This window comes from Etheostoma cragini, chromosome 4, assembly GCF_013103735.1.
Source record: "Etheostoma cragini isolate CJK2018 chromosome 4, CSU_Ecrag_1.0, whole genome shotgun sequence".
NCBI classification, from domain to species: domain Eukaryota; kingdom Metazoa; phylum Chordata; class Actinopteri; order Perciformes; family Percidae; genus Etheostoma; species Etheostoma cragini.
Window position 1 is genome coordinate 1,546,279 of NC_048410.1, and position 24,503 is coordinate 1,570,781.

The window sequence follows — 24,503 nt, forward strand, 5'->3', positions numbered from 1 at the left end:
GGGGGGGGGGAGAGAAAAGAAAACAGTGAGAGAGAGAGAGAGAGAGAAGGAGGAAACAAGAGACAAAAGAAAGGGAGAACAACAGAAGGGAGTTGCATTGCCAAGTTTGATGTGTTACAAGTTGTTGGGTAACTGACGGTTTTGTGCTAAATGATTGTTGTGTTGTGGGAAGTGTAAAGTTTCAGTGTTGTCAGCGTTAGAGGAGAAGAGCTGAGGCATGTTCCCTCCGTCCGCTGTCATCCTCCATCGCCTCCGGCTCTGCTGCGACGGGCGCATTCATTTCACAGAGGGGGGGGGGCGGGATAAGTGTAGCCCTGTAGCAGCACAGCCATTACCGCGGTCAGACTGACCCGGAGCACCTATGGGTTTCTTTTTAAAGGGTCACTTCACCTAAATAGGAGGGGTGTATAAAAAAATAGATTTGTATTTGAATCGCGATTCAAGCTCATAGAATGTCAAATTCATATTTTTAATTGATTTGTTATTGTACTGTGTGTCTACTACAATCACATGATAGATAGATATATACTTTATTCAAGGTCCCAGTATCTTACAGACGTCACACACAGCACACACAACATACACATACAGGATGTTAAAATAGCATAACAAACAAATTCATATGAATAATATGGCTATGAATATATACTCTATATACTATATATATACTATATATACAGACTCTGGATCAGTATGTGACTCTGAGAGCCAATGGCCAAGCGGGAGTGAGAATGGTTCGACGTCACACATCCCAGTTCCTTGTTCCCATGGCGCCAGTTTAATGCTACGAAGTCATCAGTTAGCAGTTAGCATCCCATTGACTGCCATTCATTTTGGCGCCACATTGATAGTGAATGTCTACGTTTTAATCCTGTCGGCTCTCTGCGGTGGGCGGGACTGCTGAGTCCCCCCCGCGACTTTTTGGTAAGGTTACTATGAAAACTCGAGTAGCCTAGAGTAGTTTTATTCTTCACAAAACAAGTTTCCTTTTTTTTATTTAAAGAACAATACAAAAATAGAAATCAAATCTATTTTTGCTCCCGCAACATCAGGCATTTTGGGCCGCAACAATCTAAAAAAAAGTCTGCAAAGTCCTGGACTTATTGCATAATTGTACCATGTTTTTGTCTCCTTATGCTCTTGAATAGTTTCTATTTTTAAGACTCCTATTCATTATTTGACCTTATCTGTACTACTGCTGTCCTGGTGCTGCTGCAACAGCTGAATTTCCCTGCTAAGGAGCAATAAAAGTTTATCTTATCTTTGTTTCCGCTGCTCTTTCACTAGGATTTTTTTTAGCTGTCCATAGACATGTGTGTGTTTATTTATATATATATATATATATATATATATATATATATATATATATATATATATATATATATATTTTTTTTTTTTTAAACCATCAAAGCTTGATTCCTCAAACACTTATTTGCATTTGAAGCCTCACCTGCTTGGGCAGTTTATCCTCTGCTTAAACTCACCACGATTACATTATTTGCTCAGTAATATGCATAATTGGACTCCTGCAACAGTTTCCTCACATGAAAAAATATATGTATACTGTATATATGTTGCTTTTTTAATGTAAGATAACTGTTGCAGAAGTGTAAATACTAGTTTTTGGTCACTTTGTTCTACTTTCGTTAGCTAAACAGCTGGTCTGAGGTGTGTTTTAATGTGTGGGCATGTGGTGAGCGCCTATAAAAGCTGAACAACACTGTATGTGGTTGGAAAACAGGCCACAATCAGATAACCTCGAAAGAAGGCAATTCTATTCAAAACATCCAACACACACACACACACACACACACACACACGCAGGTTCTACATGGGTGCAGTCTGCTCCACATAGGCTAAGTGTGTGTTTGAGTAGATGAGACTGATGTGGAGGGAAGCAGTAACCTTGACTGGCGCTCATTGTTCTAGCTAAGACGCTTAAAGCATTGTTAAAAAAACAACAACAACCTTTGTGCTTGTAAAACACACACGCACCTCGACGCATTCCTTGCTGTCAGCAGCTCTCTGGATCACTGAGATTCAGTGCATACCTCTGCATTGGGTGACACACACACACACACACACACACACACACACACACACACACGGACACACACAGCCTGTGCAGAGGCGTGTGAAAGCCACCTGTGGCAGCTCTACAGTCCAGTCCCCTGTGGAACGTGGAGGGGAGACCCAGGAATAACTCGCCGTGGGATAAAACTCAGTGTGTTGCCACTGCCAGCATGACCCCCCCCCCCCCCCCCCCCCCCCCCACCCCCCCACCCCCCAACGTCAAACAATCAACCCCTCGCTGATACCCACAGTGGCTGCTGCAGTGTTGGCTAAACAGTTACTCACCTCCCCATCTTCATCCCTCCATCTTCATTCCTTTTTAATGCTCCCAAAGAAACACAGCACTTGAAAATAGCAATCAGACGGGATTAGGCTGATACAGATCCTTGTGGGTGTGCTGGTGGCTCGTGGATTCCAATGGTCACCACAGACGACAAGTGGTGTGTTACCAGTTTTTTGTTGTTGAGGAAATTTAAATTCTAGACCTGAAAACAAGATTTTGGCCCAAACACATGAACTTGACTTCAGCAGTGACGTAAAACAGCGGTTCTCGGTCGTTGATGAAACAAGCGACCCCCCCCCCCCCTTGTGTTTAAAGTCAACGGTGGTAAAGCAGGTGGCTTGCAGCTGTATTTAATGTGCTTCCAGGCTTTTTAGTTACCATCAGCTGTGTGAAATGTGTTTTATTAGGATTCAACACACACATGGATACAATCTGTGCAGGTTTACAGCTCTGGCGGACAGGTGGTTTTCTGTTGAAATGCAGAAACAACAGTGTTGTGTATTTGGTAGAATGTCGTCTTTTCCTTCAAGTTGCCTGGTTGTAGAAGCAACAGTTAATCCAAGCATCTCGACAAGTAGCCTACAAGATGCTAACGAGAGACTTCCGTCATGTCAACACAGGAAAAATGGGTTAGCAAAGTACGTTAACTGCTGGCTACAAGTTAGCATCAAACAGTCATAGATAGCTTAAGTGTTTTACTTATGACTGCTAGCTTAGCTGCTAGCTTAGCTACGAGCTAACAATCAAACTCAACAAAGCCTGTGACTTGAAGGGCATTTTGAGCTAACGTTAGCAACCAAACAGTCATAGATAGCTTAAACGCTTTAGTTATGACTGCTAGCTTAGCTACGAGCTAACAATCAAACTCAACAAAGCCTGTGACTTGAAGGGCGTTTCGAGCTACGTTAGCAATCAATCAGTCATAGATGGGTAAAACGTTTTTGAAATGATTTCCATCTGCTGTTGTTGTTGTTAGCAATGAGAAAAGTTTATTATTTCATGGATTTCACAAAGTATGACACATTATGCCGTAAACCGTTTAAATCTGAGCATGCGCAACTCCCATCTGCACTGGACTCACATTGGGCAGAGACAACCTGGTTTCTTCTACCAGAAAGTTCATTAGGATTGTATTACTGTGAGACAATTTAGTATAATTAGTCGTGTTTCCATCTAACGTTTCCTGTCAAGTGAATTTTAACTTTTAAAAATGTTGCAAAAAAGAAATGGTGAATTTGAAGCGTTTCCATCAACTTTTGTCACATGTTACTGTTTCCATCAATATTTCTAATGCGAGACTTCAAAATGCACATAAAAATAACTACTGTTTACAGACAATTTAGTGAACTCATGTTGTGATATAGAATACCACGTTACTGTTTTACACATATCTGATGTCTTAATTAATGATTCCAACTTACAAACGCTAGAAAAAGTAAGGATGTCTGGAGGTTTTAGTTTTATTGCATGAAGAGCTTTGTCTGATGTAATAAATAACAATATATCCCGCATCGATATTATGATATTGTGTTTAGCCACATCGCCAAGCTCTATTTGACTTTACTAGATTATTAAAACAATCAAAGTACCAACACTATTAGGAGAAAGTGTTAGAGCAATGCCAGCAGCAGTAGGAGTGGATGATATGGATATAGTCGGTCAATACTTAATGTTTTTTTGTGATATCGTGCAAAAACGTACGCACACAAATTAGTGACAACCCCTGGCTGGTCACGTGACGACTGGTCACATGACAGTATTGTTTAGCAGGCATTCTGGGTGTATTGCTATTTTGAAGCTGCGGGAAAAGATCACGCCATTGACCAACAAAAACCTGATCTAAAGTCAATAGCACAGCACTTCATTGTTATTTTAACAGCGCATTAGTAAATTGCACATTGGCTTATGCACAGCGTACACACACTGTGCTTGTTACACACACACATGCAAAAGATTACATATGAAAACATTACAGTGCAAATCCGCCATCATAATAGCCATGCTCCATAGTACAAACACACCTGGCTTTTTAAAGGAATGGGAGAGTGGTTTCTTGCGTGTTATGCCTAAAACACACATATGAACTAATGCAGACACCAAGTACAACCCTTTGGAACCATGCGCCTGGCGCACGGACCCTTTATTCTGCCATCAAACGAGCAAAAATGGATTTGGACATGGCCCTAAACGCAGCTGCGCCATGCGCTTCACACCGTGCTCTTAAATCATTAAATCGGCCCCTTGAAGGGTCTGATGTAGATACAGTGGCAGTTAATGGATTTTGGTCCGTGTTTTCATTGTATATATGTTCATTCATGAGTATACCGGAGTTGTAATTCGGTTTCATGCTTTTTTGGTTACTAATTGATGGTTGGTGGTGGTAATTTTCCTTGGAATGTAGCAGTGTGCCTTGAAAAGGGAAGAAGATTAGTGCTAGCTATTAAACATGGATTTAAACAATGCAAGTTTTAGTGAGTGTCGACAGACAGCTGTACATTTGAGAAAGGAAAAACGGGTTTGTTAGGCCTCACACAAGGACACACACAATGTGATTTGGCGATAAACAAAGACTGTAAACTAAACTAGGAGTTAGCTAAGAAAACTCTGCACCTTTAATTCTAAGAATGTTTTCATTTTAGAAGAACAATAGGTTGATTGTGTGGCACCACCCACAAATACAGTCAATTACAATGCATTACCGTGTCTTGCTGTTCCAAATTCCAAATGTGTCTGCCAAAGCTCTTGTCACTACTATGTTGCACTACTTGATTCATTGACATTTGAAGATTTGATGATTCCCGACCAGCATTCCCACGAAGAGAAGTTTGATAGAAGATAAGGGGGGGACTTTACTGTTTTAGCTTCTATTGGGGATTTAGGCTATAACTGTACTGATGTAGCTTCAACACACACACACACACACACACACACACACACACACCTTTGCATATACATCACTGAGGTTTGGAGCCTTGGACCCTGGCAGACAGGTGCCTTTGTTTGGAACCACAGTATGCGGGCTGGGAGAGCTGGGTGAAGTAGAGGGGGGCTCTAATCATTATTATGCTTTCCGCAGAACGGTGGCGCTACGCATTTTTTTGCCGTGTTCCCGAGTTGGTCGGCACATTCCGCTGGCATTGTTATCCGGCCTGTTTCCTGCGGCCGGCGGCTTTTGTCAGCCTCTCCCTCATTGTCCCGGCTTCCTTTGTTCCCCGGCTCGAACAATGGCTTTTTTTTCTGCCTCTTAATATATATGTGCACTTTTTGCCCCTGTGTGTTCTGTTTGTTTTGTTCTGCTGTCTGCTGTGTTTTTCTTTCCTGCTGCTGCAGAGCTGGGAAAAACACACACACACACACACACACCCACACACACCCCCACCCCCACACACACACACCCCCACACACACACACACACAAGCCTGAGTTGATTTGTTCAAGTTTGCTGTAGTTCAAGCCTTTCTCACTCAACCTGTCTTCTCTTTCCTCCTCACTGAGGCGTTGTCTATCTCCCTCACCTTAAGCCTTCTATTATTCACTGTTACACACACACACACACACACACACACACACACTTAGACAATGAGTCTGGCTACGACTTTAGGTGGTGGTAACACAACCACCACCTAACCGTTGTACTTGACTTCAGCAGTGATATAACGGGTTGAACAGTCATATTCATCATTGCAAATGTCAGAATCCACTCTATAATTTAAATAATTTGCCACACTCAATTACAGAAAAGTGTAATTTAACTAATTTAACAGTCAATTCTTAAATATGTAACGATGGTGAGACCCAGGTGTTTATTTAAAGCAAGTGTAGCCTACAATATAGCGATTTTAAACATAAAGTCAAAGTTAAGTAAGAAAACGTCCATGTTAGCTCAAGATCCCCTCTTGTTTTCTAGATGTCTTCAAAAAGTCACAAAATGTCCTCAATTCATCACTACAAAAAATAAATGAGTCAAGTAATCAAATTTGTACCAATTGGAATTAATTGCTGAGAGAAAAAAAGAGAATCAAGTGTTGAAAAGAGCAGTTGATTTATCATGTCAACCATAATAGTGCAGGTTACTCCACCCATCTAGTGAAAGAGGCCAGCCTAGATCTCTTTGTGTTGACCATGTCCCAAGGATGGTATTTCAATGCAATTATTTGAGCATTTACAAGGGGCAGCTGATGGTATACATGACTTACATAATTGCTCCGTGCAGTTTTTAGCCATGCTTGCACCTTTGGTCCTGACTGGTATATCTCAACAACTATTTATTTGGTTGCAATGTCATTGTGTCAATATATTTATGGTCCCTGGAGGATGAGGCCTACTGACTGTGGTTGTCCTTTGACCTTTCCGCTAGCGTTACCATGAGGTTTGACTTTTGTGGTTCAGAGGGAAATATCATGACAGCTAGTGGATGGATCGCCATGAAATTTACCAAAGATATTCAAGGTCCCTGGAGGATGCACTCTAATGATTTTGGTGATCGTCTGACTTTTCCTCTAACACCACCAGCAGATCAGCATTTTCACTGTGAAATATCTCAACATCATTTCCCTGCTGAACATTCATTGTGCTCACAATTATGCACATGGGGATTCATGTGGACATGCATTGTCCCCATGAACTGTAATAACTTTAATCCTCTGAGTTTTCATTTGGCGCCATAATCGGGCCAAACGCTTGTCAAATACTTTGGCTAATGACCAAATTCCTGCAAAGTGACATTCCCGTCAGCCTCAGCAGTTCTTACAGTTCAACGCTAATCAGCAAATGTTAGTATGCTACAGTTATGAACTAAGATGAACATGGTAACATTATATCTGTTATACCTCAGCACGTTGACATTCTCATTGTAAGCATGTTATCATGCAAATGTTAGCTGTTAGCGCAAAGCATCACTGAGCCTGAGCACAGCCTCGCAGAGTCGCTAGCATAACTGTACACGCTTGTCTTGTCCACGGAGTCAACCCGCTTTTTTCAAATAGCTGTTTTAACTTGTTTATCTTGTAAAGTAGGTAGAGGTAAAACAGACAGATACAGACACGTGCGTGCACATGCAGGAATAACCCTACATTATGTCTCAATGTGACAGATGACTAGATTCGAAGTGCTGCACAGATTACCAATGTGAACTGTACAATATTTGTGGATTCCTAGAGTTTTCCTGTTTTGTTATCTTGATGTCTGCTTTATGCTGTAATTTGATGAACCAACAAACCAAAATTGGCACGGCAAGTGCCAAAACCTCACCACACCCAAATGAGAGTTGTGTGCCTTGTGTTTGTCTTTCAACAGAATGGTTGAGCCCAGCCCTCCAGCACTGCAGCTCCTCTCCGGCGGGGATGTCAGCATGGCGAGCGTCGGTGTCAAAGTAGAACAGGAGGAGTCCTGCAGAGGGGGCGGAGTCATCAGCAATGCTGAACCTCCTAAGAGGTCTCCCTCACGTGGTTGGTCAGGAAATCATCCGCTGGAGGCCCGCCAGCTGACCCCACCGCTCTCCCGATCCCCTTCGGTAAGGAAATCATGAAAGGCGCGACAGAGGCAGGTTAAGACTTTTTTAGGAAATGAAGTGTCACAGATTGATATGTCTAACTTGAACATGTGCTGTTGGTAACACTGGCACTCACAAATGGTAAATTAATAGCTAGTTAAAGCTAAATTAATAGTTATTATTTTCCTGTTATGACACAACGACATGATAATTAATTACAAATTCGCAGTAACGCTTTAATTGATGTTATTTTAACAAATGATTCTAGCACACATCATTTAATACATTTTTATTATTACATTTTGTTAATAATTACCATACTAAGAAATTGTTTGGCTATTATGAAGTTGCAACTTGTGATTATAATACCTTGTTAATGGTTAATGCATACTTTGTAAAGCGTTTACACACATTATTTAGACATTTATTAACACATATTCACTCATATTGATGCTTAACAAACCACTTGTTAATCATGAATGAATTGTTATAAGCATTAGTTGCAACTTTATAATACAAAACAATGACTAAACATTGACAAAGTGGGAACTATAGTCTACATCCGTTATTAAGTTACACTAAATTAATGTGAAATAAAATAAATAATAGCATAACTAATAATACGTAACAGTGAAGTTACCATTAAAGTTGAATTAACTTTCAATTCACCATTTGTCAGTTATGGTTATTAAAACGGGTTGGTGGGCGATATGGAGAAAATTAAATATCATGTCATCTTTGACTGAGGTACGGTGTCGATAATGTGGGGTCGACAATTGGTGCTTTCACAAAATATTTATACAGAATATTTAATAAATAATCATCATTTATGTGTATATAATGACTAAGTGAATAAACCCAGATAATAGAACAGCTGAAACAGTCTGGTTAGTTCAGAAAATGACATCACTTCACTGACATGCAGCACTTATGTCATTTACGATCTCTGAAATTGAAGTCCATATCTAGCCTTGTATATCCATATCAATATTATATATTATATTGATATATATTGCCCAGCCCTCCTCTGATGCTTTGTCCGTTGACGGTCTCTTTGTGCGCCCTGACAGGAGGGCTCTCCAGGTAAGGAGCTGCCTCACAGACGAAGCCCCTTGGGACAGAAGGAGGCCAGAACACATGAAAGACCAGAAGGACAATCCCACTTCAAGGAAGGTCTGTCTGAACTCCAAACACAGTCTCCTGTTAAATGTCTGCTCTGCGGTGTCAGGACTAGTGTTGATAGAGCTCTCAGGGTAGAATACAATTGGCAGAAGAAGCTATCCTAGTATTGGTCATATAACGACGATACAGTATTAGGGGATGACTAAGGTCTATATAAAGAGACTTCAGATACAGTATTAGGGGACCACTAAGGTCTATATAAAAGAGACTTCAGATACAGCATTAGGGACCACTAAGGTCTATATAAAGAGACTTCATATACAGTATTAGGGGACCACTAAGGTCTATGTAAAAGAGACTTCAGATACAGTATAAGGGGACCACTAAGGTCTATATAAAGAGACTTCATATACAGTATTAGGGGACCACTAAGGTCTATATAAAAGAGACTTCAGATACAGTATTAGGGGACCACTAAGGTCTATATAAAAGAGACTTCAGATACAGTATTAGGGGACCACTAAGGTCTATATAAAAGAGACTTCATATACAGTATTAGGGGACCACTAAGGTCTATATAAAGAGACTTCATATACAGTATTAGGGGACCACTAAGGTCTATATAAAAGAGACTTTAGATACAGTATTAGGGGACCACTAAGGTCTATATAAAAGAGACTTCAGATACAGCATTAGGGACCACTAAGGTCTATATAAAAGTATCCAAAGAGCACCATGTCATGACCCTTTAATATTTGAACCTGCACTTTTTAACTACTGCAGAGACCTTATTTTCAGGGGAATACATATTTTGTGAAATTGTGTCCGTATGTTTCTGAGTAACATGATCGACTGTAAACTGACTTGCATTTGGAGCTGCACTTGATTCACTTTAAGTACTCACCACTCTCCTAAATATTGGATTTGAAACATTGGTATCATTGCACCTGCAAAGCTTTCCTGCATTCTGCATCTCAGTTTTATGTCCTTCTCTCTTATCCTCTCATACAAACATCCATACAATTGTCTCACCAAACAGACTTTGACGACTCTGTATCTTATTTCTTTAAGTGCACTACATTCTGCTTCTATTCAGCATTAAACAATGCAGTCTGCTGAAAATCAATGCGTAGATGTGACAGTTTGTCTAGCGTAGCGAGGATGTTGTTTTGGTTTCTGAGTGGGTTTGAGGTGTATTTTTTTTTGTCTTATTTCGTTCAATCACACGTCGAGTAAAAGCTCTCCGAGCTGCTCCCTCAAGTCTTTCACCGGCCTGCACTCCGCGCCTTTTGTTTTTTTTGTCCTCAAATTTTCTCCACTAGCTGACCTTGGATTGTTCTCTGTCCAAATATCGATTCACTCAAACACTCAAAAACTTCTCCCAGAGGCACAAACAACCTCTGCCCTTCGGTACCTCAAAAGTCTTCTCCAATCAATGCCATTAGGAAGGCAGAGAAGAGGCTGAGAAAGTAGTTTGGTGTCAGATGGATTTTATTTGACAGACTATATTTTTTTTTCCACGCCATCTGGTGCAGCCCGGTGCGGCTCTGCTGAGTACCTGTTGTTGTGTCCTGTTAACAGTAATGCCTACCATTGAGAAGCTGCTGAATGCTGACTGGAAGGAGAAACTTCTGGATAAAAGCACAGTGGGGGCAGGACAACTGAAAGGTCAGCTTTCAAACACCCTTAAACCAGTTATATACCACTTACATACCATTATTTCCAACACATAACTAATCAATTGTGTAAATATTCTTTTTTTTTTTTTGCTTTTTATTTGCCATGATCCTTAACTGCTTTGTTAACTACAAAACATGTTGTATAACACTTGTTACACCACTGCTTGGATAATTGAGCTGTCAGAATTGTCGGTTTCATCTGGTGTTGCTTCTGAAATCAGGATAAATTGGGAGAAAAACATAGAACCAAACAAAAAGACACATCTTTAGAGAGAGAAGCACAAGGACTTACTGCAACTTGCCAACTTAGTTCACTTCAGTTTATTCTTTTTCCCAGAAGGGCAATTTTTATGCAGCAGAAATACATCACATGAGAATATAAAGCACAAACCGCACAGCAATTTACAAATAAAAACAGCATTAAAGACATTAGCTTCAGCCTGATTTTAAGAATGAATAGTTGCAGAGTTAAAAGAGGAACTACAAAAACTCAAACAGATATTGATAATAAAGATAAATAATAAATCCAGGGGTCAGTAATAGATGGAGGGGCTATCCCCTCCTCTTAGTTGATATCTTATCACCAACTAGTGATCAGAGCGACCCAGCCTCGATCATGGCGTCGTCCCGGTCGTAACTACACTTAAGTCTTAATTCTTGTTGTCAGATTATCTCAGTGTTTATTCATCTCTAAAATGTCACTCTGTTTAGTTGTTGCCCTTTCTTGTAGTTTTGGCAAGTGATGAAAACTACATAAATACAGTTTCCTCTTGTTAGAATGAAAAACCACATAGCCCCGGTTGTTGTTTTAGGGAATTACATCAAAGAGGGATTCACTCAGAAAACAGTATGTACAATTTCATGAACAAGTTCAAAAAGTACAAAAAATGTACAATGTATTTTTTTTTTTTAATTTGTCTAAATCAGCAACGTTTTTTAGGCCGGATGTCCCACACCTTTCGCTCTTTCTAAAAATTGTGATTTGTCGCACTGCTTACACATTAACCCTCATGTTGTCATGGGGTCAAATTTGACCCGTTTTCAGTTTTTTTATCACAAAAAATGGGCCTTCAAAATAAGAGCTGAGAATATCAACATTAGAAATATAAAATAACTTTGAAAAAAACATCAAAAAAAGCCCCCACATCATTTAAAAAGTGACAAAAAATGACAAAAAAGCAATAATAGTGTTGAAAAAAACTGTTTTTTCATAGTTGATAAATATCTATATATGTCTATATATATATATATCTATATATATATATATATATATATATATATATATATATCTACATCTATAGTTATATGTAGTCACTTTACCGTCCAACACTGATCATGGCACAGTCTGTCATTAGTTTTTATGCAGGAACCTGACCCTCTGACCCTCTCCAGGTACCCCGGAGGCTCTGGCAGAGAAGGAGCTCCAGTTGTTGATGATGATCAACCAGCTGAGCGGTCTGCGGGAGCAGCTACTAGGAGCCCACTCGGAGCAAAGGAACATGGCCGCCCTGCTGCTGGAGAAACAGCAGCAGCAGATGGAGCTGGCTCGACAACAGCAGGAACAGGTACCACTCAGAGGAGGTCACGTAAATTGGTGGCAAGCATGTACAATGTTAGGTGGGGTCATTTGACAAGCCCTCAGGGTTTTGGTTTTATGGATTATGTTATTGTATATTTAATTGTTTTCCTCATTTTTATTATATATGCACCAGTGAAAAGACAAACGGCCCTATGGCCCTTGGTGAAGGGTAGATCCAGACGCAAGAGTCTTTGATATTTGAAGACCCATGTCTTATAAATTGCACCTGCGCCCATCTTTGCGCCCATGGGCGTGCTGGTCGTACAGGGAGGTGTGTTCAGGTGCATTATTGGCGTATTGCTATATTGAAGTGATCACGCCATTGACCAACAAAAACCTGGTCTAAAGTCAATAATGCAGCATTTCATTGTTATTCTAACAGCCAATTAATAAAATTAACCTTGGCTTGTGCACAGCGCACACACATGCAAAAGATTACATTTACAAATATTACGGTGCAAATCCAACACCATAATAGCAATGCTCCAAGGTACAAACACGCCTGGCTTTTAAAGGGAATGGGAGATGACACTCTGATTGGTTTATTGCATGTTATGCCCAAAACACACCTATGAGTTAATGAATGAAGAAACTTAGTCCAATTCTTTTGAACCATGCGCCTGACGCACGGACCCTTTTTCCCGCCGTCAAACTAGCAAAAGTGGATTTGGACGCGGGATAAACGCACCTGCGCCATGCGCTTCACGCCGTGCATTTAGACCGTTAAAATAGGGCCCAAAGACTCAAAAAGTCCAATCACATGTGTCTTAGGGGTGTGAACCTTCACCGTTCTCACGATTAAATTCGATAAGGATCATCCTGTCAACGATTCAAATCCATTAAATGTCACGAAGCATCACGATGGGTCACCTCCGAAATACTATATGTTGTTACACACGGTTTTCCATTGACAAATTCAAGCAGTCAGATATACATGAAATCCCCTTTTCATTGTATCTACTCTTATAAAAGACACTTCCTGAATGTAGCAGAGTCTTAACACAGCAGACAACAGACAAAAGCAAGTACAGTCATTAGGCAATAATCCATTATGGTCTGTCACTGCATCGATGCGACGATTCATTTCAAAGCCCCTAATGTGTCTTTCATTCGTTCTCATCAAAATCATACAAACAGGATGGAACTGTCTATTATCGTGATGAAAAGTAGAACAAGCCTTTTTAACCGGACGGACCCAGAACCTAAGTAACGTGGAACTAAATCAGGATCTAAAGGCCCCTACTGTCCAGTAATGTTTGAGTTTTGACTGGATGTGAAGATGCATGAGGACGAGGGAAATTAGAGAGATGAAATGTGTTTGAGATTTCATTTTTTAACACACGACGTGACAACAGCACGGAGTCGTTGTGTTGTAGACCAATTAATTAACTGAATTAGACAAAAAGACGTGTGATTTCATTGTGGTTCATTTCAATGTTTTTCAGCTTGAACAGGTCTCTGGTTTGAAATATTCTTCTACTAAGGCATCTTAGTAATGTGAATATATTATACATATCTCAATATCCAACTTGTAGTAGTGTTGTAGGAAGGCATGCAGGCATTTCTCAGTAGATTTCAATTGTCATTTCACTATCAAAGTGGTATTTATTAATGTGTATAACATATGTTAAGTATATTAAGTATCAGAATCTGAGTCAGAAGACTTTATTGATCCCCTCATAGAAATTGTTAGAAACAGTTAGTCACAGTCAGGTTCGAGGTAGAAAAAGAGGCGGAAAAGAGATACTTAATACATGGATAAAGCAATATAAAATGCAAGAAATAAAAACGTTAAGTAAAGTGAGATTAGGTTATAAGTAATATTGGGGTAAAAAGATGATCTTGCTAAAACAATGGACTGTACAAATGCTATTCTAGTCCAGTGTGAACATAAGTAGCAACAGGGAATAAATAACAGATGTTGCACATGTAACGAGCGTCTCTTTATGTAATTGGGATGCAGGGTATGAATTGCACTGTGCACTTGTGTCTGTATACATGTAGTCTGTGATGTGTGTGAACATGTCTTGTGTCTTGTGTCTCAGATCGCCAAGCAGCAGCAGCAGCTGATCCAGCAGCAGCACAAGATCAACCTGCTTCAGCAGCAGATCCAGGTCAGCTCCCCTCATTACCCCCCACATGTTTTCACATACCACAGCCAGCAGCTCTGGCATGGGATCATAATTACAAATCAGAAGTTCTCAGGGTGTGATTTGTAAAAAAAAAAAAAAAAAAAGCAGGGGGGGAGGTGTTTTTTTTAATCATGCACAGCAAAACAATGCATTCACGAATTAAATCCCCCTTTTAATACCATGGATATAGTGCCGCTCAGCCAGCCATGCCAAAACACTTATTCATGAACTTCAATACTCAATGGAAAATAATCCCAAAATGAAACAGCATAATGTGGTGTCAACATAAAACACAACGCTTTCAAGACGAAAAGTGGAGTTCACTTCGCGGTGAGAGTTTTAATCCAAGACACTGTTTCCTAAATGTAACAAGTCATTTTGGTGCCTAAACTTAACTGTCATAGCCACATGACGCTCACTTTTTCGGACCAAAACTGGGTACTCAGTCCCATGTCCACCCCCAGTCTGACACCCCTGACCACGGCCCCTGAAAGGACTGTCGTCTGGCGGTGCCTATAGCCGCTAAATACAACCAGCAACTACTGCTCAGATTTGATCACTCTATGGCACTGTGTGTTAGGTATATGTTCTATGTTGTCTATGTTAGGTAGATAATATATATGTGAAGTAGCAATGACCCCCCCCAGCCCCAGACAAATCGCACCCTGGAAGTCCTGATTGCAGATCAGAAATCTGTGTTGCAGACAGATGAGGCCAGAACTTTTATGTAAGGAGGATTTGTCCTGCCTTGTCCCAGCAGGTGAACATGCCTTACGTGATGATCCCGGCGTTCCACCACAACAGCCAGTCCCTCTCCGTCACCTCCGACGCCCAGATGGCCCTGCCGCTGCAACCAATCCCCTGCAAGCCAGGTCAGTCATCAAAGCTAACAGACAGGTTCCAGCCTTGAGAAGAGTGGGGTGTGTGTCAAGGGCTGCACCGTATGAGATCATATCGTGGATTTTTATTCTTGCCGATTATACTGATCAAGTTTTTTTTTCAAGGAGACCAAGATGGTGCTATAACTAAGATCTTTATTCAAACAAAGAACCCGAGTTTACAATTGAAATGAACAAACTGAAAACTGAATGACATATAAAAGGCAGCACTAAAAACTGAACAACAGTTGCATTCAAAGTCTTTTTTTTTACTGATAATTCCTTCCAGCTAATACAAAGAAAATCTTGGAGTGCCTTTTGCGATGTGTTTATTGCACCAGTTGATATCACGATGATGATTAAAAATGTTTTTTAACACAATATGTTGTGCAGGCCTAGCTGGGACACACTGGCCCCCATGAAACCACAAATCTATTGTTGTAATAGCAAAATGAAAAAAAAGAATCAACTCCGAATCGATTTTCCATTCAAAACATTTCTTGATTAGAAAATGGGGTTCTAGATTCAGGCACTTGCTCCAGGGCTCCGTGTGCTCATTCATGTGTTTCTACTCTAATAAAGTGCACTATAAAAACACAACTAGCAGTTAAGCCAAAGGGTCTCCATGGTTCCCAATGTAGTGCAAATGTGAACCAAATTTTCAGAAAGTTGGCAAGAGAAAATGCAAGTGAACGTGGATGGGAATCCACCACTGTTATTCAAATATCGGGAGTTGGGTACATCAAGATAAACTGTCAGTAGCGCTCATTGTTCGTTGTGTGCCACGGCAACAAGGTGAATCAAACCCCAAGCAAACTTCAACTGTGGAAAAATTATGAAAAATATGTCCTTTGTTTCATAAATTCCTTTGAGGAAGGTTACAGTCTCCTCGTTGTTCCAGGCATTTGAGAATGGAGTCAAACTTCATAACTGGTCCAAATTGTTTCACGTTACCTGAGGTGAAGGAAAAATATTCATTACACATTTGTTATGGAAAACCAACCTCTTAACGTTGTAATGTTAACACATAAAGCTTAATAATTTATGAAAGTTTGTTAATTCAATTCAATTCAAATCAATTTTATTCATAGTATCAATTCTATCTCAAGACACTTTACAGATAGAGGAGGTCTAGACCACACTCTATAATTTACAAGGACCCAACAGTTCTAGTAGTTTCCTCCAGATTAAGCAACAGTGCGACCTTTGTCACCTATGTCATGTTTGGGCCTATCATGACATATATGATGTTATGTTGTCTAGGTAATGTCAAGTTGTCGTTATGAAGACATCGACAGGTTGTACTGTCTCTCTTAATGTCAAGTTGTCATAACACAGAGATTGTTGTCTTTATTAAAACCAAGTTGTCATGACAAAGACATCTCGGACACTGCCAACATTGCATTAAACGTGTAATAATTTACCAAATGACATTAATCGTGACAGTCATGAACAGTCAAAATGACTCCTCCACGGTGATGACAGGTGTCATGTCATAATAACGATGGTGTCACGTCAGTCTTTTGCACAATCCTTTAAATCCCAAATTCCCTCAAATGCTCTTCTTTGACTACAAACAAGATTAAACATTCACTCTAAGTGCTTTAACGTGCCAACATAACGTTATTAACAACGCTAAATTATCAATTTAGAATCCTACAATATAAGCATTATGATTCACAAGGGCCTCAGTAACGCTCTCTATTGCACTCTATGTTCTAGCGTTTGTCTTTATCATTGTCATCGGGATATTTTGATAAACCTCCAAGGTTTTTCTCCACCAGGCCTTGAGTGCTGGGTAACATTGGCGCTTTGTCACTATTCTTACATTCCTTGTTGTGATGAAAACAGACATTTCTGACGGTGACTGTGTGCATTCAAGGCCGAGAACTTTGCTTAGTAGTAGTAGTAGTTGTTGTTGCCATCCATGCGGCAGCGTCTTTCTTTTTGAAAAAAGCAAATGCACAATGTGGTTGCTGGTAGCTTCCACACACGTAATGTTCATACAGTTAGCAGACTACACAGGGTAGAGCTTAGAAAGCCGCAGCTTTGTGCAATCTCGCCTTCATGGGTCTTAAAAGCTGTGCTCGTGGGTGACCTTGTCTTCTCTATCTTTCAAACCTAACAGACAAAAAGTCAGTCTTTAAAACACTGTAGGCGGAATTAAAAGATAGCCATTTGCTTTAGAAAAGTGTGTGTGTGTGTGTGTGTGTGTGTGTGTGTTTGTGTGTGTGAGAGAGTGCTTCAGAATGTTTTGACAGATGAAGAAAAACTTGTTAAAGGACTGAGGTCAGCTGTAGCCCGAGATTTGAGATTGTCTTTTCTTTGAAAAAGCGTGGACGCTATCATTGATGCTTTGATAAAAATGGGTTTAAGGGCTGTCACTTGTCTTTTTCCTTTTAAAAAATTATGTTCAATTGAACAAGAACTAGCATGTTAATTTGGTTCAAATTTAAAACATTAGACGTTATTAAATGAATATTTTTTTTCTGAATGAATACAAATGAAATCTTCTGAATATGGGACAGAGCCAGTTGTGTGACTGACTCATTCATACCAAAGCAACAGCCAATCACATTGTCTCAATTGTAAGAAGAGTAGTTTTGAAAAGTGGCATTATGAAATAAAACAAGTAATTAGGGGGAAATAGCGTGTAAAAGTGACTAGGGAAAAGAAGCAGGAAATAACATTTGAATCCATTAAAAACATGCATTTGCTTATTCACATTGTTACGTTTTCTTTGGTAATGTCTTATTTCTTTGTTTAGCTTGTATCACTTTGGGAGTCCATGTTTGCAACAATCGCCCTCATGATGTGGCGGGAGATTGGTGCAGTCTTATTGGCCACTTCCTGTTTTTAACATAGCCGACTTAGTAAAAGCACCTTGTGCTCAGGCTTTGCAAGACATCCCTTTAGAAGATAAGAAATAAAATGTAAAGCAACTTATGATAAACATATTAAACTAGCAGTAGTGACTGCTAGAGATACCTCAATGCGTGCACTACAAATAAAAAAATAAATAAAAAAATAGTGTGTAAAGAGTGTATTAGAAGTAACAAAAGTGAAACAATGGGGCATGCGATTTACTTTTGTATGTGCTTTGTTACTGTGTTATAAGTAAGGTCAACATAAATTAAGCAAAAGTATACTTTTAGAGTGTAAATCACAAAGAAACTACAGTGTAAGCGTCCATGTTTTTCATACATCGATCTTACACCTTCCACAGGCGTGGACTATCACATGCAGCTGCTGCCAAACCCTCACCCCACCCCTGTCAAGAGGAGCAGCGGTTCCTTCCGACAGGTACCTTTACTACTAGTACTACGTACACATTTAATAGTTCATGTCAATGTATCAAACTCATTTCCCAAGGCGATTAAATACACACATTCCTAATGCGTACACCTATATTATGGATCCAAAATACAACGGTGACTTATGGCTTGGTTAGTGTAAATTGTGTGTATCTAATACACTTAGTATTGTGTGTGTGTGTGTGTGTGTGTGTGTGTGTGTCTGTGTCTGAGTGAGTGAAAGAACGTGATCCACTCCAGATTAAACAGTGTGTACTTTTGTGGCTTTGGGAGGCTGAAAAGCTTTTGGAATACACCACACCCTCTGTTCAAAAGTTAAATGTGTGTGGTATAGGTATGTGTAAGCGTGTGTGTGTGTGTGTGTGTGTGTGTAATTGTGCCTAGAGTGTATGTTTTGGGAACTGTATTTGCACGGCTGGTTCTCAGAGATACATCATCACAGCTTATATAAACAAAAGGATGAGGTGAACATGAAGACAAAAGAGACGCTACAAAGGTGTGACAGATGCGCTCCGACATGCTGGAAGACGTGCACACCCTTGCCGTTTGCGGTGACGTTGTAATGTGTAAAAGTGGCCCCACCCTTGCTCATCTGCTCTCACTGTGTGTTTTAGGATACCAGTCAGCCCCTGAACCTGACCTCCAAGCCAAAGGGGCTGGAGCTGGGGAAAACACCAAGTCCGCAGAACCTGGAGCTGGGATCTCTGGCGCTGCACGGGGCCTACAGGTCCAGAGATTTCCAGAGAGAAGTTTCCCAAAGCCCGTCACGATCGGCCCTTAGTGAGTTACGCTGACAGTTACACTGCTGTGATAGAAAGTGTGGGAAAAAAACAAAAAACTTTTGCATTCCCACGGCTCTTCTAAGTTGTTTAAATCAAAGTTGTGGTAATAGACATCTTCTGTTTTTGGTTTGTCACAGTAGCAGGGTTTCCTTCATGCTCATTCAACTCCTGATTTTTTTTTGGGGCTCACTTATTAAAGTGACAGTGACATCACTACGCTATGGAGCAATGCTTTCAAGAGTGTGTCTCTGGTTAGTTTGTATCATTGGCGATTTTAGACCCTTTTTAGGGAGGCTCCAGCCCTAAATTTCATCTCAGCCCTGTCGACAAATAAGAGAGGGCAGCCTTCCAGAAACTCAAACTCCAGAGAAGAAGAATTATTACCACCCAGGATGTTTGATTGACAGATGATTTTAGATCGCAGACACACCACAGTAACAAGCACTTAGCAACAACATATGCAGTGGTTGAAATTGTATGCTGAAGAAACGAAAAGAGGCTAGGTTTCTCATTTTTGTTTTCCTCCTCCTCTTTGACCCGTGTTGTTGTCTTTAGGTTTCCTCGGAGACGGAGACGTGGTCACCCAGGCCATCCACGATGCCCAGCAGCTCCTGAGGGGCCACAGCACCGGAGAGCGAGAGAGGGACAGGGAGAAAGAGAGAGAGAGGGAGAAAGATGGCGGGGGAAAGATGGTGAGCTGGTCTCCAAACTGCACAGTCCAAACAGGCAGTCCCAAGGTTTCAGAGCCACTTTCAGACATGCACCTCTTGTATGAATAGGTACATGTTGTCTCTAACATTTCCATAAAAACTCTGACTCTACCACGGCAGAAGTCTGAGTCAAATGCTATACGATTAGATTAAAGTTCACATCAGCAAGATAACACATGTTTAGAGGTAATGTAAATGCATGTTATGTTATTGCATGTCTCTCTTTCCCTCTCAGTTACCTGATTCTTCTCACATTTTCTCTGTCTCTCTTTCTCTTCTATACATATAAACAAACGTGTCATTGGAACTTCCTACAAGAAGGGATTTTCTTTGGGGGCAACAAAAACCACATGATGTGGGGAACTTGGCAACTAAGCAAACGGCTTCTAATTCACACATACACAAGTTGTGGAGAAATGTTATTCTTCATTTTGGCTCGTGTTTTTTGGCCACCTGATGTGTGTAAGTCCAACATTCCCTCCCTTTTAGCTCTTTTTTTGGTCTCCACCAACTCCTCAGGGTAATATCTGGGCTCATAGCTGCTAAATGCTCCACTGTGTCCACCAGCTAGCCTCTAACTGTGTCTGCCTGCTGTTTGGCTCTGAGCAGGTAGTGTGCAGTGGGATTGTAGAGCTTTTATTCTGAAAACCACTACCTGCTGCAGCCAAAAGTGACATTATGAGAGTAGTGAGAGTGAACCAAAACAGTAAGGTTGTGCTGAAACTCACTATAAAGGTTGTATATAGTGATAATTCTCTGTAAGTTCAACACTACAAGCAACCTCTTTCCCATACATTGTCAGTTAATACATTGTTGTTATGTAAAATATCTTCAGAGTTGACCTGTCAGCCATTAAAACTTAAGAATTCTCATGAGGCATGGTGTACATTTACATGACGGACTCCTGCATCTAAATTACAGAAAGACATTACTTTAACAGGTAGGTGAAGCCAGCAAGAATCTGTATTTTACGTCTGAAATTCCTACTTCTACATCCAATCACTCACAGAATTAAAAGGCTCATCTTGCGATGGTTTAGAAAAGGCCAGTTTATCTGCAAAGATATCTGTCAAACGTTTATGTAATTACCTGGAGATGGTAATACAAATTCCCTCTTACTGGACAAACCGGGTCTGTGGAAACACTAAAAGTCTGTCTCACTTTCTCTGACTGACATCTAGAGGTCTAATTGGGGGTCAGAGTCAGGTTTAGGGTTACAGGGAGTCATGCTTCTTCTAAGGATTTAATATCCCAGCTGTAGCCTTCTGGAAAATGCTAGTAAGTAAACACTGTATGAAAAAAGACAAAGAAGTTATGTGTGTGTTGTTTCTATTATTAGTAATTGAAAAGGGGCTGAGTATTTAGTATCCCCTGACGAACTGCGGTTATTCTTCTTTACGCGGGCGCAGTCATGTGCTACAGTAAAAAAAAGTACTAAATATTTTGCCTGCACACATGACTTGACCAGTCAAATGTGAAGCAAATGAAAACTCTTGCATCTGTGTAGTTTTCATTGGTTATAAGTGCCATTAAATCATTTCAACGTGACGTCTTTTGTCTGGAGCCCGACGGTAAAAACCCCCAGCTGTTATTTTTTTGTTTTGGTTCTTGTAAAGATGGTCTTCTATTCTGGTCCTGGTTTTCATTCTTTGAGGTGGCTCAAGCTTTGGTTTCAGCCTCGTCCTGGAGCAACAGCTGTTGCAGCCTCACAATACCACAAAGGCCTCAGTGTGGCATTGACTGAGCCACCTGCCCTCCCTCTTTGTCCACAGTAATACTGTACTCGGTGACTCTCCTCCTCTCCTCCATTATCCTGCTCCATCTCGCCTCTGCTGCTGCTTTCACACCATTACCCATGACTGACCTATTTTGGTATTACACTCCAAACGAATGGGGATAAACAATGTTTTACATCATGGGAATGGATGATAGATTCGCTGATGGTGTGATAGTTTGTGCAAATCCAGAGTTGTTACAATCCCAACTCTGCCTTTTCTCCTTCACCTCTCCTCCCTGGAACAATAAACACCATTCTTCCTCCTCCATAGCGTTGTAATTTCCTTCCTTTTGCATTTACAGCTCTGCATTTAAACACCAGCTGATATGATGAGCGTGCAGCGTCTTTGCCTTAAATAGCACTCTGTGAAACACATTCGGGCCTTGAACACACCCCTTGCACATTGGGTCATCTTTTTACTGCAGTTGACATTCAAATTGTCTCTTTATGCTCGGGTGTGAATATCTGTGTGACTTAACTGGCTTCATCGGCCTTTGTCTTTTCTTTGTCTTCAGGAGTATAAAGAGTCCCCCCACAGCGAGAGAATTTCCCACTGCGAGCGGGGTGAGGACCACCTCAGCAGTGACTCTGAGGGTAGGTGTCACCCGAGAAGCCTGTTTAATAATGTCAGGGTTTTTTCCTCGCCATTGTAAGGTTTAGGTGCAGCACACGAGCCTTTTTGCACAGCACTTGAGCCGAATGAATGTTCCTAAAATACTTTACTTAGATCTGACTGTAGCTGGACTTCTTTAGCAAAGTTTGGTATATTTCCACTTTTTGAGTGTCTTTTATTCCTTGTCCGCTCTAGCTTTCACAACATTATATATGATCCAAAGTGATGTGAAAAACAGACGTAAAACTACCCCAAAGGGACACAAAACGACTGCAGAGAGATGCTAAATTGCCACTGAGACCCAGAACAACAAAACAAAAATCACCAAATAGAGATGTAACACGACTACAAAGGGACACAAAACCCACGGAGAGAAAACTCACAAAGTGACACAAAATTTTTAGAAAAAAGTTGCATTTTTTCAAAATTCAAAACAACATTTTCTTGAGGGAGGCTAAACCCTCATGTTGTCCTGGGGTCAAATTGACCCATTTTCCTATATCAATGTTCTTTTAATTCCCCAAAATAACATGATTGGTTCCACACACGCTCTTTAGCAAGTACAAATCTCTACTTTCATTAATTTTGGGGCTTCTTAGTCAATTTTATAGCATTTACAAAAAAATTTAAGTGGTTTCTAGATAGTATTGAGTAAAAGTTGACATATTCCAGTCTGTGATTATCATCAACATCCATTCCTTTAATTTTAGTCTAAATAATTCCTAATTTCTGCTTTTCTAACTCAAACATTAGGTATAATTTCTTATAAATGAGGTTTATTGACGATAAATTCCAAAAATAACTGTAAAACTAAAGTTAATGAGTTAGTTTGACGTAGTGTTGAAAACGTCAAAAGTGACAAACATTGAAAAAAAGCGTTAAAAGTGTTGAAAAAGGGACAAAACGTTACGATTTTCTAGCAATTTTTTTAACAGAATGAGCTGCAGACAAAGGACTGAAATTCATCCTTTATTCATATGAACTGTGCAAAACAACATATGTGTCCTCTAATAAAAAGTGCAACAGAAATTGAATTTTTCCCTAAATACAAAAAATTGAAAAGATTTTTAAAGCAAATCCCACATCAAAATAACTAAACAAAAATTAAATAAAAATCTTTTCAGATAAATCCACTAAGAACACGTAGCAACGTCATAAGTCAAACGTGAAGTGAAATCACAAGTAGATCACGCTCTAGGCCAGGGATCATCAACAGGGGGTCTGGGACCCTTGGGGGGTCCTCAGATTCACTGCAGGGGGGGCTTTTAAAAAGAAAAATTCAAAAGTCTTAAAAATGAATCCAACATATTATCAGCAGGGGGTCCCTGCTCCCTCTCTCTTTCCATTAGGGCAATTAAGGGACCTTAGTTTTAAAAATGTTTTCTAAGCTGGCTGTGAAGGTTCTCAGTCATCCAGGTCATGGTCATCCAAGGAAGGGCTAACATCAAGGGCACCAGGACTTGGTTAAAGGGCGCTTGGAAGACGTTTTGTAACCCAGCTGTTTAACCTGTACGGGGTGGTTGCCAAGGTGACAACCCTGGCTGTTGCAACGCCGCCTCCGGTGTCTCCAACGGCTGTCGTTGCCACAGCCGGGAGCACTAACCAACGAAGCTCCCAGGATAACCAGCTGGGTTTCCAAACCGCTTCAGTCCGAACCGAAGAAGACTCTCAGATGATTCGAACCCTTCCTTGGATGTTCCTTGGAAAACATCTGTCTATTTCAAAGGCAGTGTGCTGTACTAGTTATGTAAAAGTATGTAAGAAAAAATTGATTACACCCCCTTAGAATATTAAATTTACATTTAAATATGCCAAAATAACTTCCACTACCACCTCCATCTGCACGAAGGGAACACACCTTTCTGGTACAGACCCAGGAGGGAGAAGGTGGGTGGGGAAAGTGAATCATAACCGCATGTGAAATCGGATGTCTGTGGGTGAAATAAACTTCCCCTTCAACGAGTAAAGGTTAATAACTAAGTAAGGTACCAGAGAGCTGTAACAGAAAAGAATGAAAAGGAAATTAAAGAAGGAATGAGTAACTTATTACAAACCAAACCGTTTTGGTGC

At 40.4% G+C, this 24,503-nt stretch overlaps 1 protein-coding gene across 1 annotated transcript in view; it reads left to right on the plus strand.

The window, feature by feature from the left end:
• Positions 1–24,503, plus strand: part of LOC117943382 (transcription factor SOX-13-like) — a 48,293-nt gene that overhangs the window by 19,110 nt on the left and 4,680 nt on the right. Inside the window, exons 3-12 of the mRNA XM_034869469.1 lie at positions 7,652–7,868; positions 8,918–9,020; positions 10,551–10,637; positions 12,041–12,213; positions 14,273–14,341; positions 15,120–15,231; positions 18,464–18,540; positions 19,166–19,331; positions 19,889–20,025; positions 22,336–22,446. Coding sequence (XP_034725360.1) covers positions 7,653–7,868; positions 8,918–9,020; positions 10,551–10,637; positions 12,041–12,213; positions 14,273–14,341; positions 15,120–15,231; positions 18,464–18,540; positions 19,166–19,331; positions 19,889–20,025; positions 22,336–22,446 — 1,251 coding nt within the window. The 5' untranslated portion in view covers position 7,652. The remainder of the gene's footprint in view (positions 1–7,651; positions 7,869–8,917; positions 9,021–10,550; positions 10,638–12,040; positions 12,214–14,272; positions 14,342–15,119; positions 15,232–18,463; positions 18,541–19,165; positions 19,332–19,888; positions 20,026–22,335; positions 22,447–24,503) is intronic.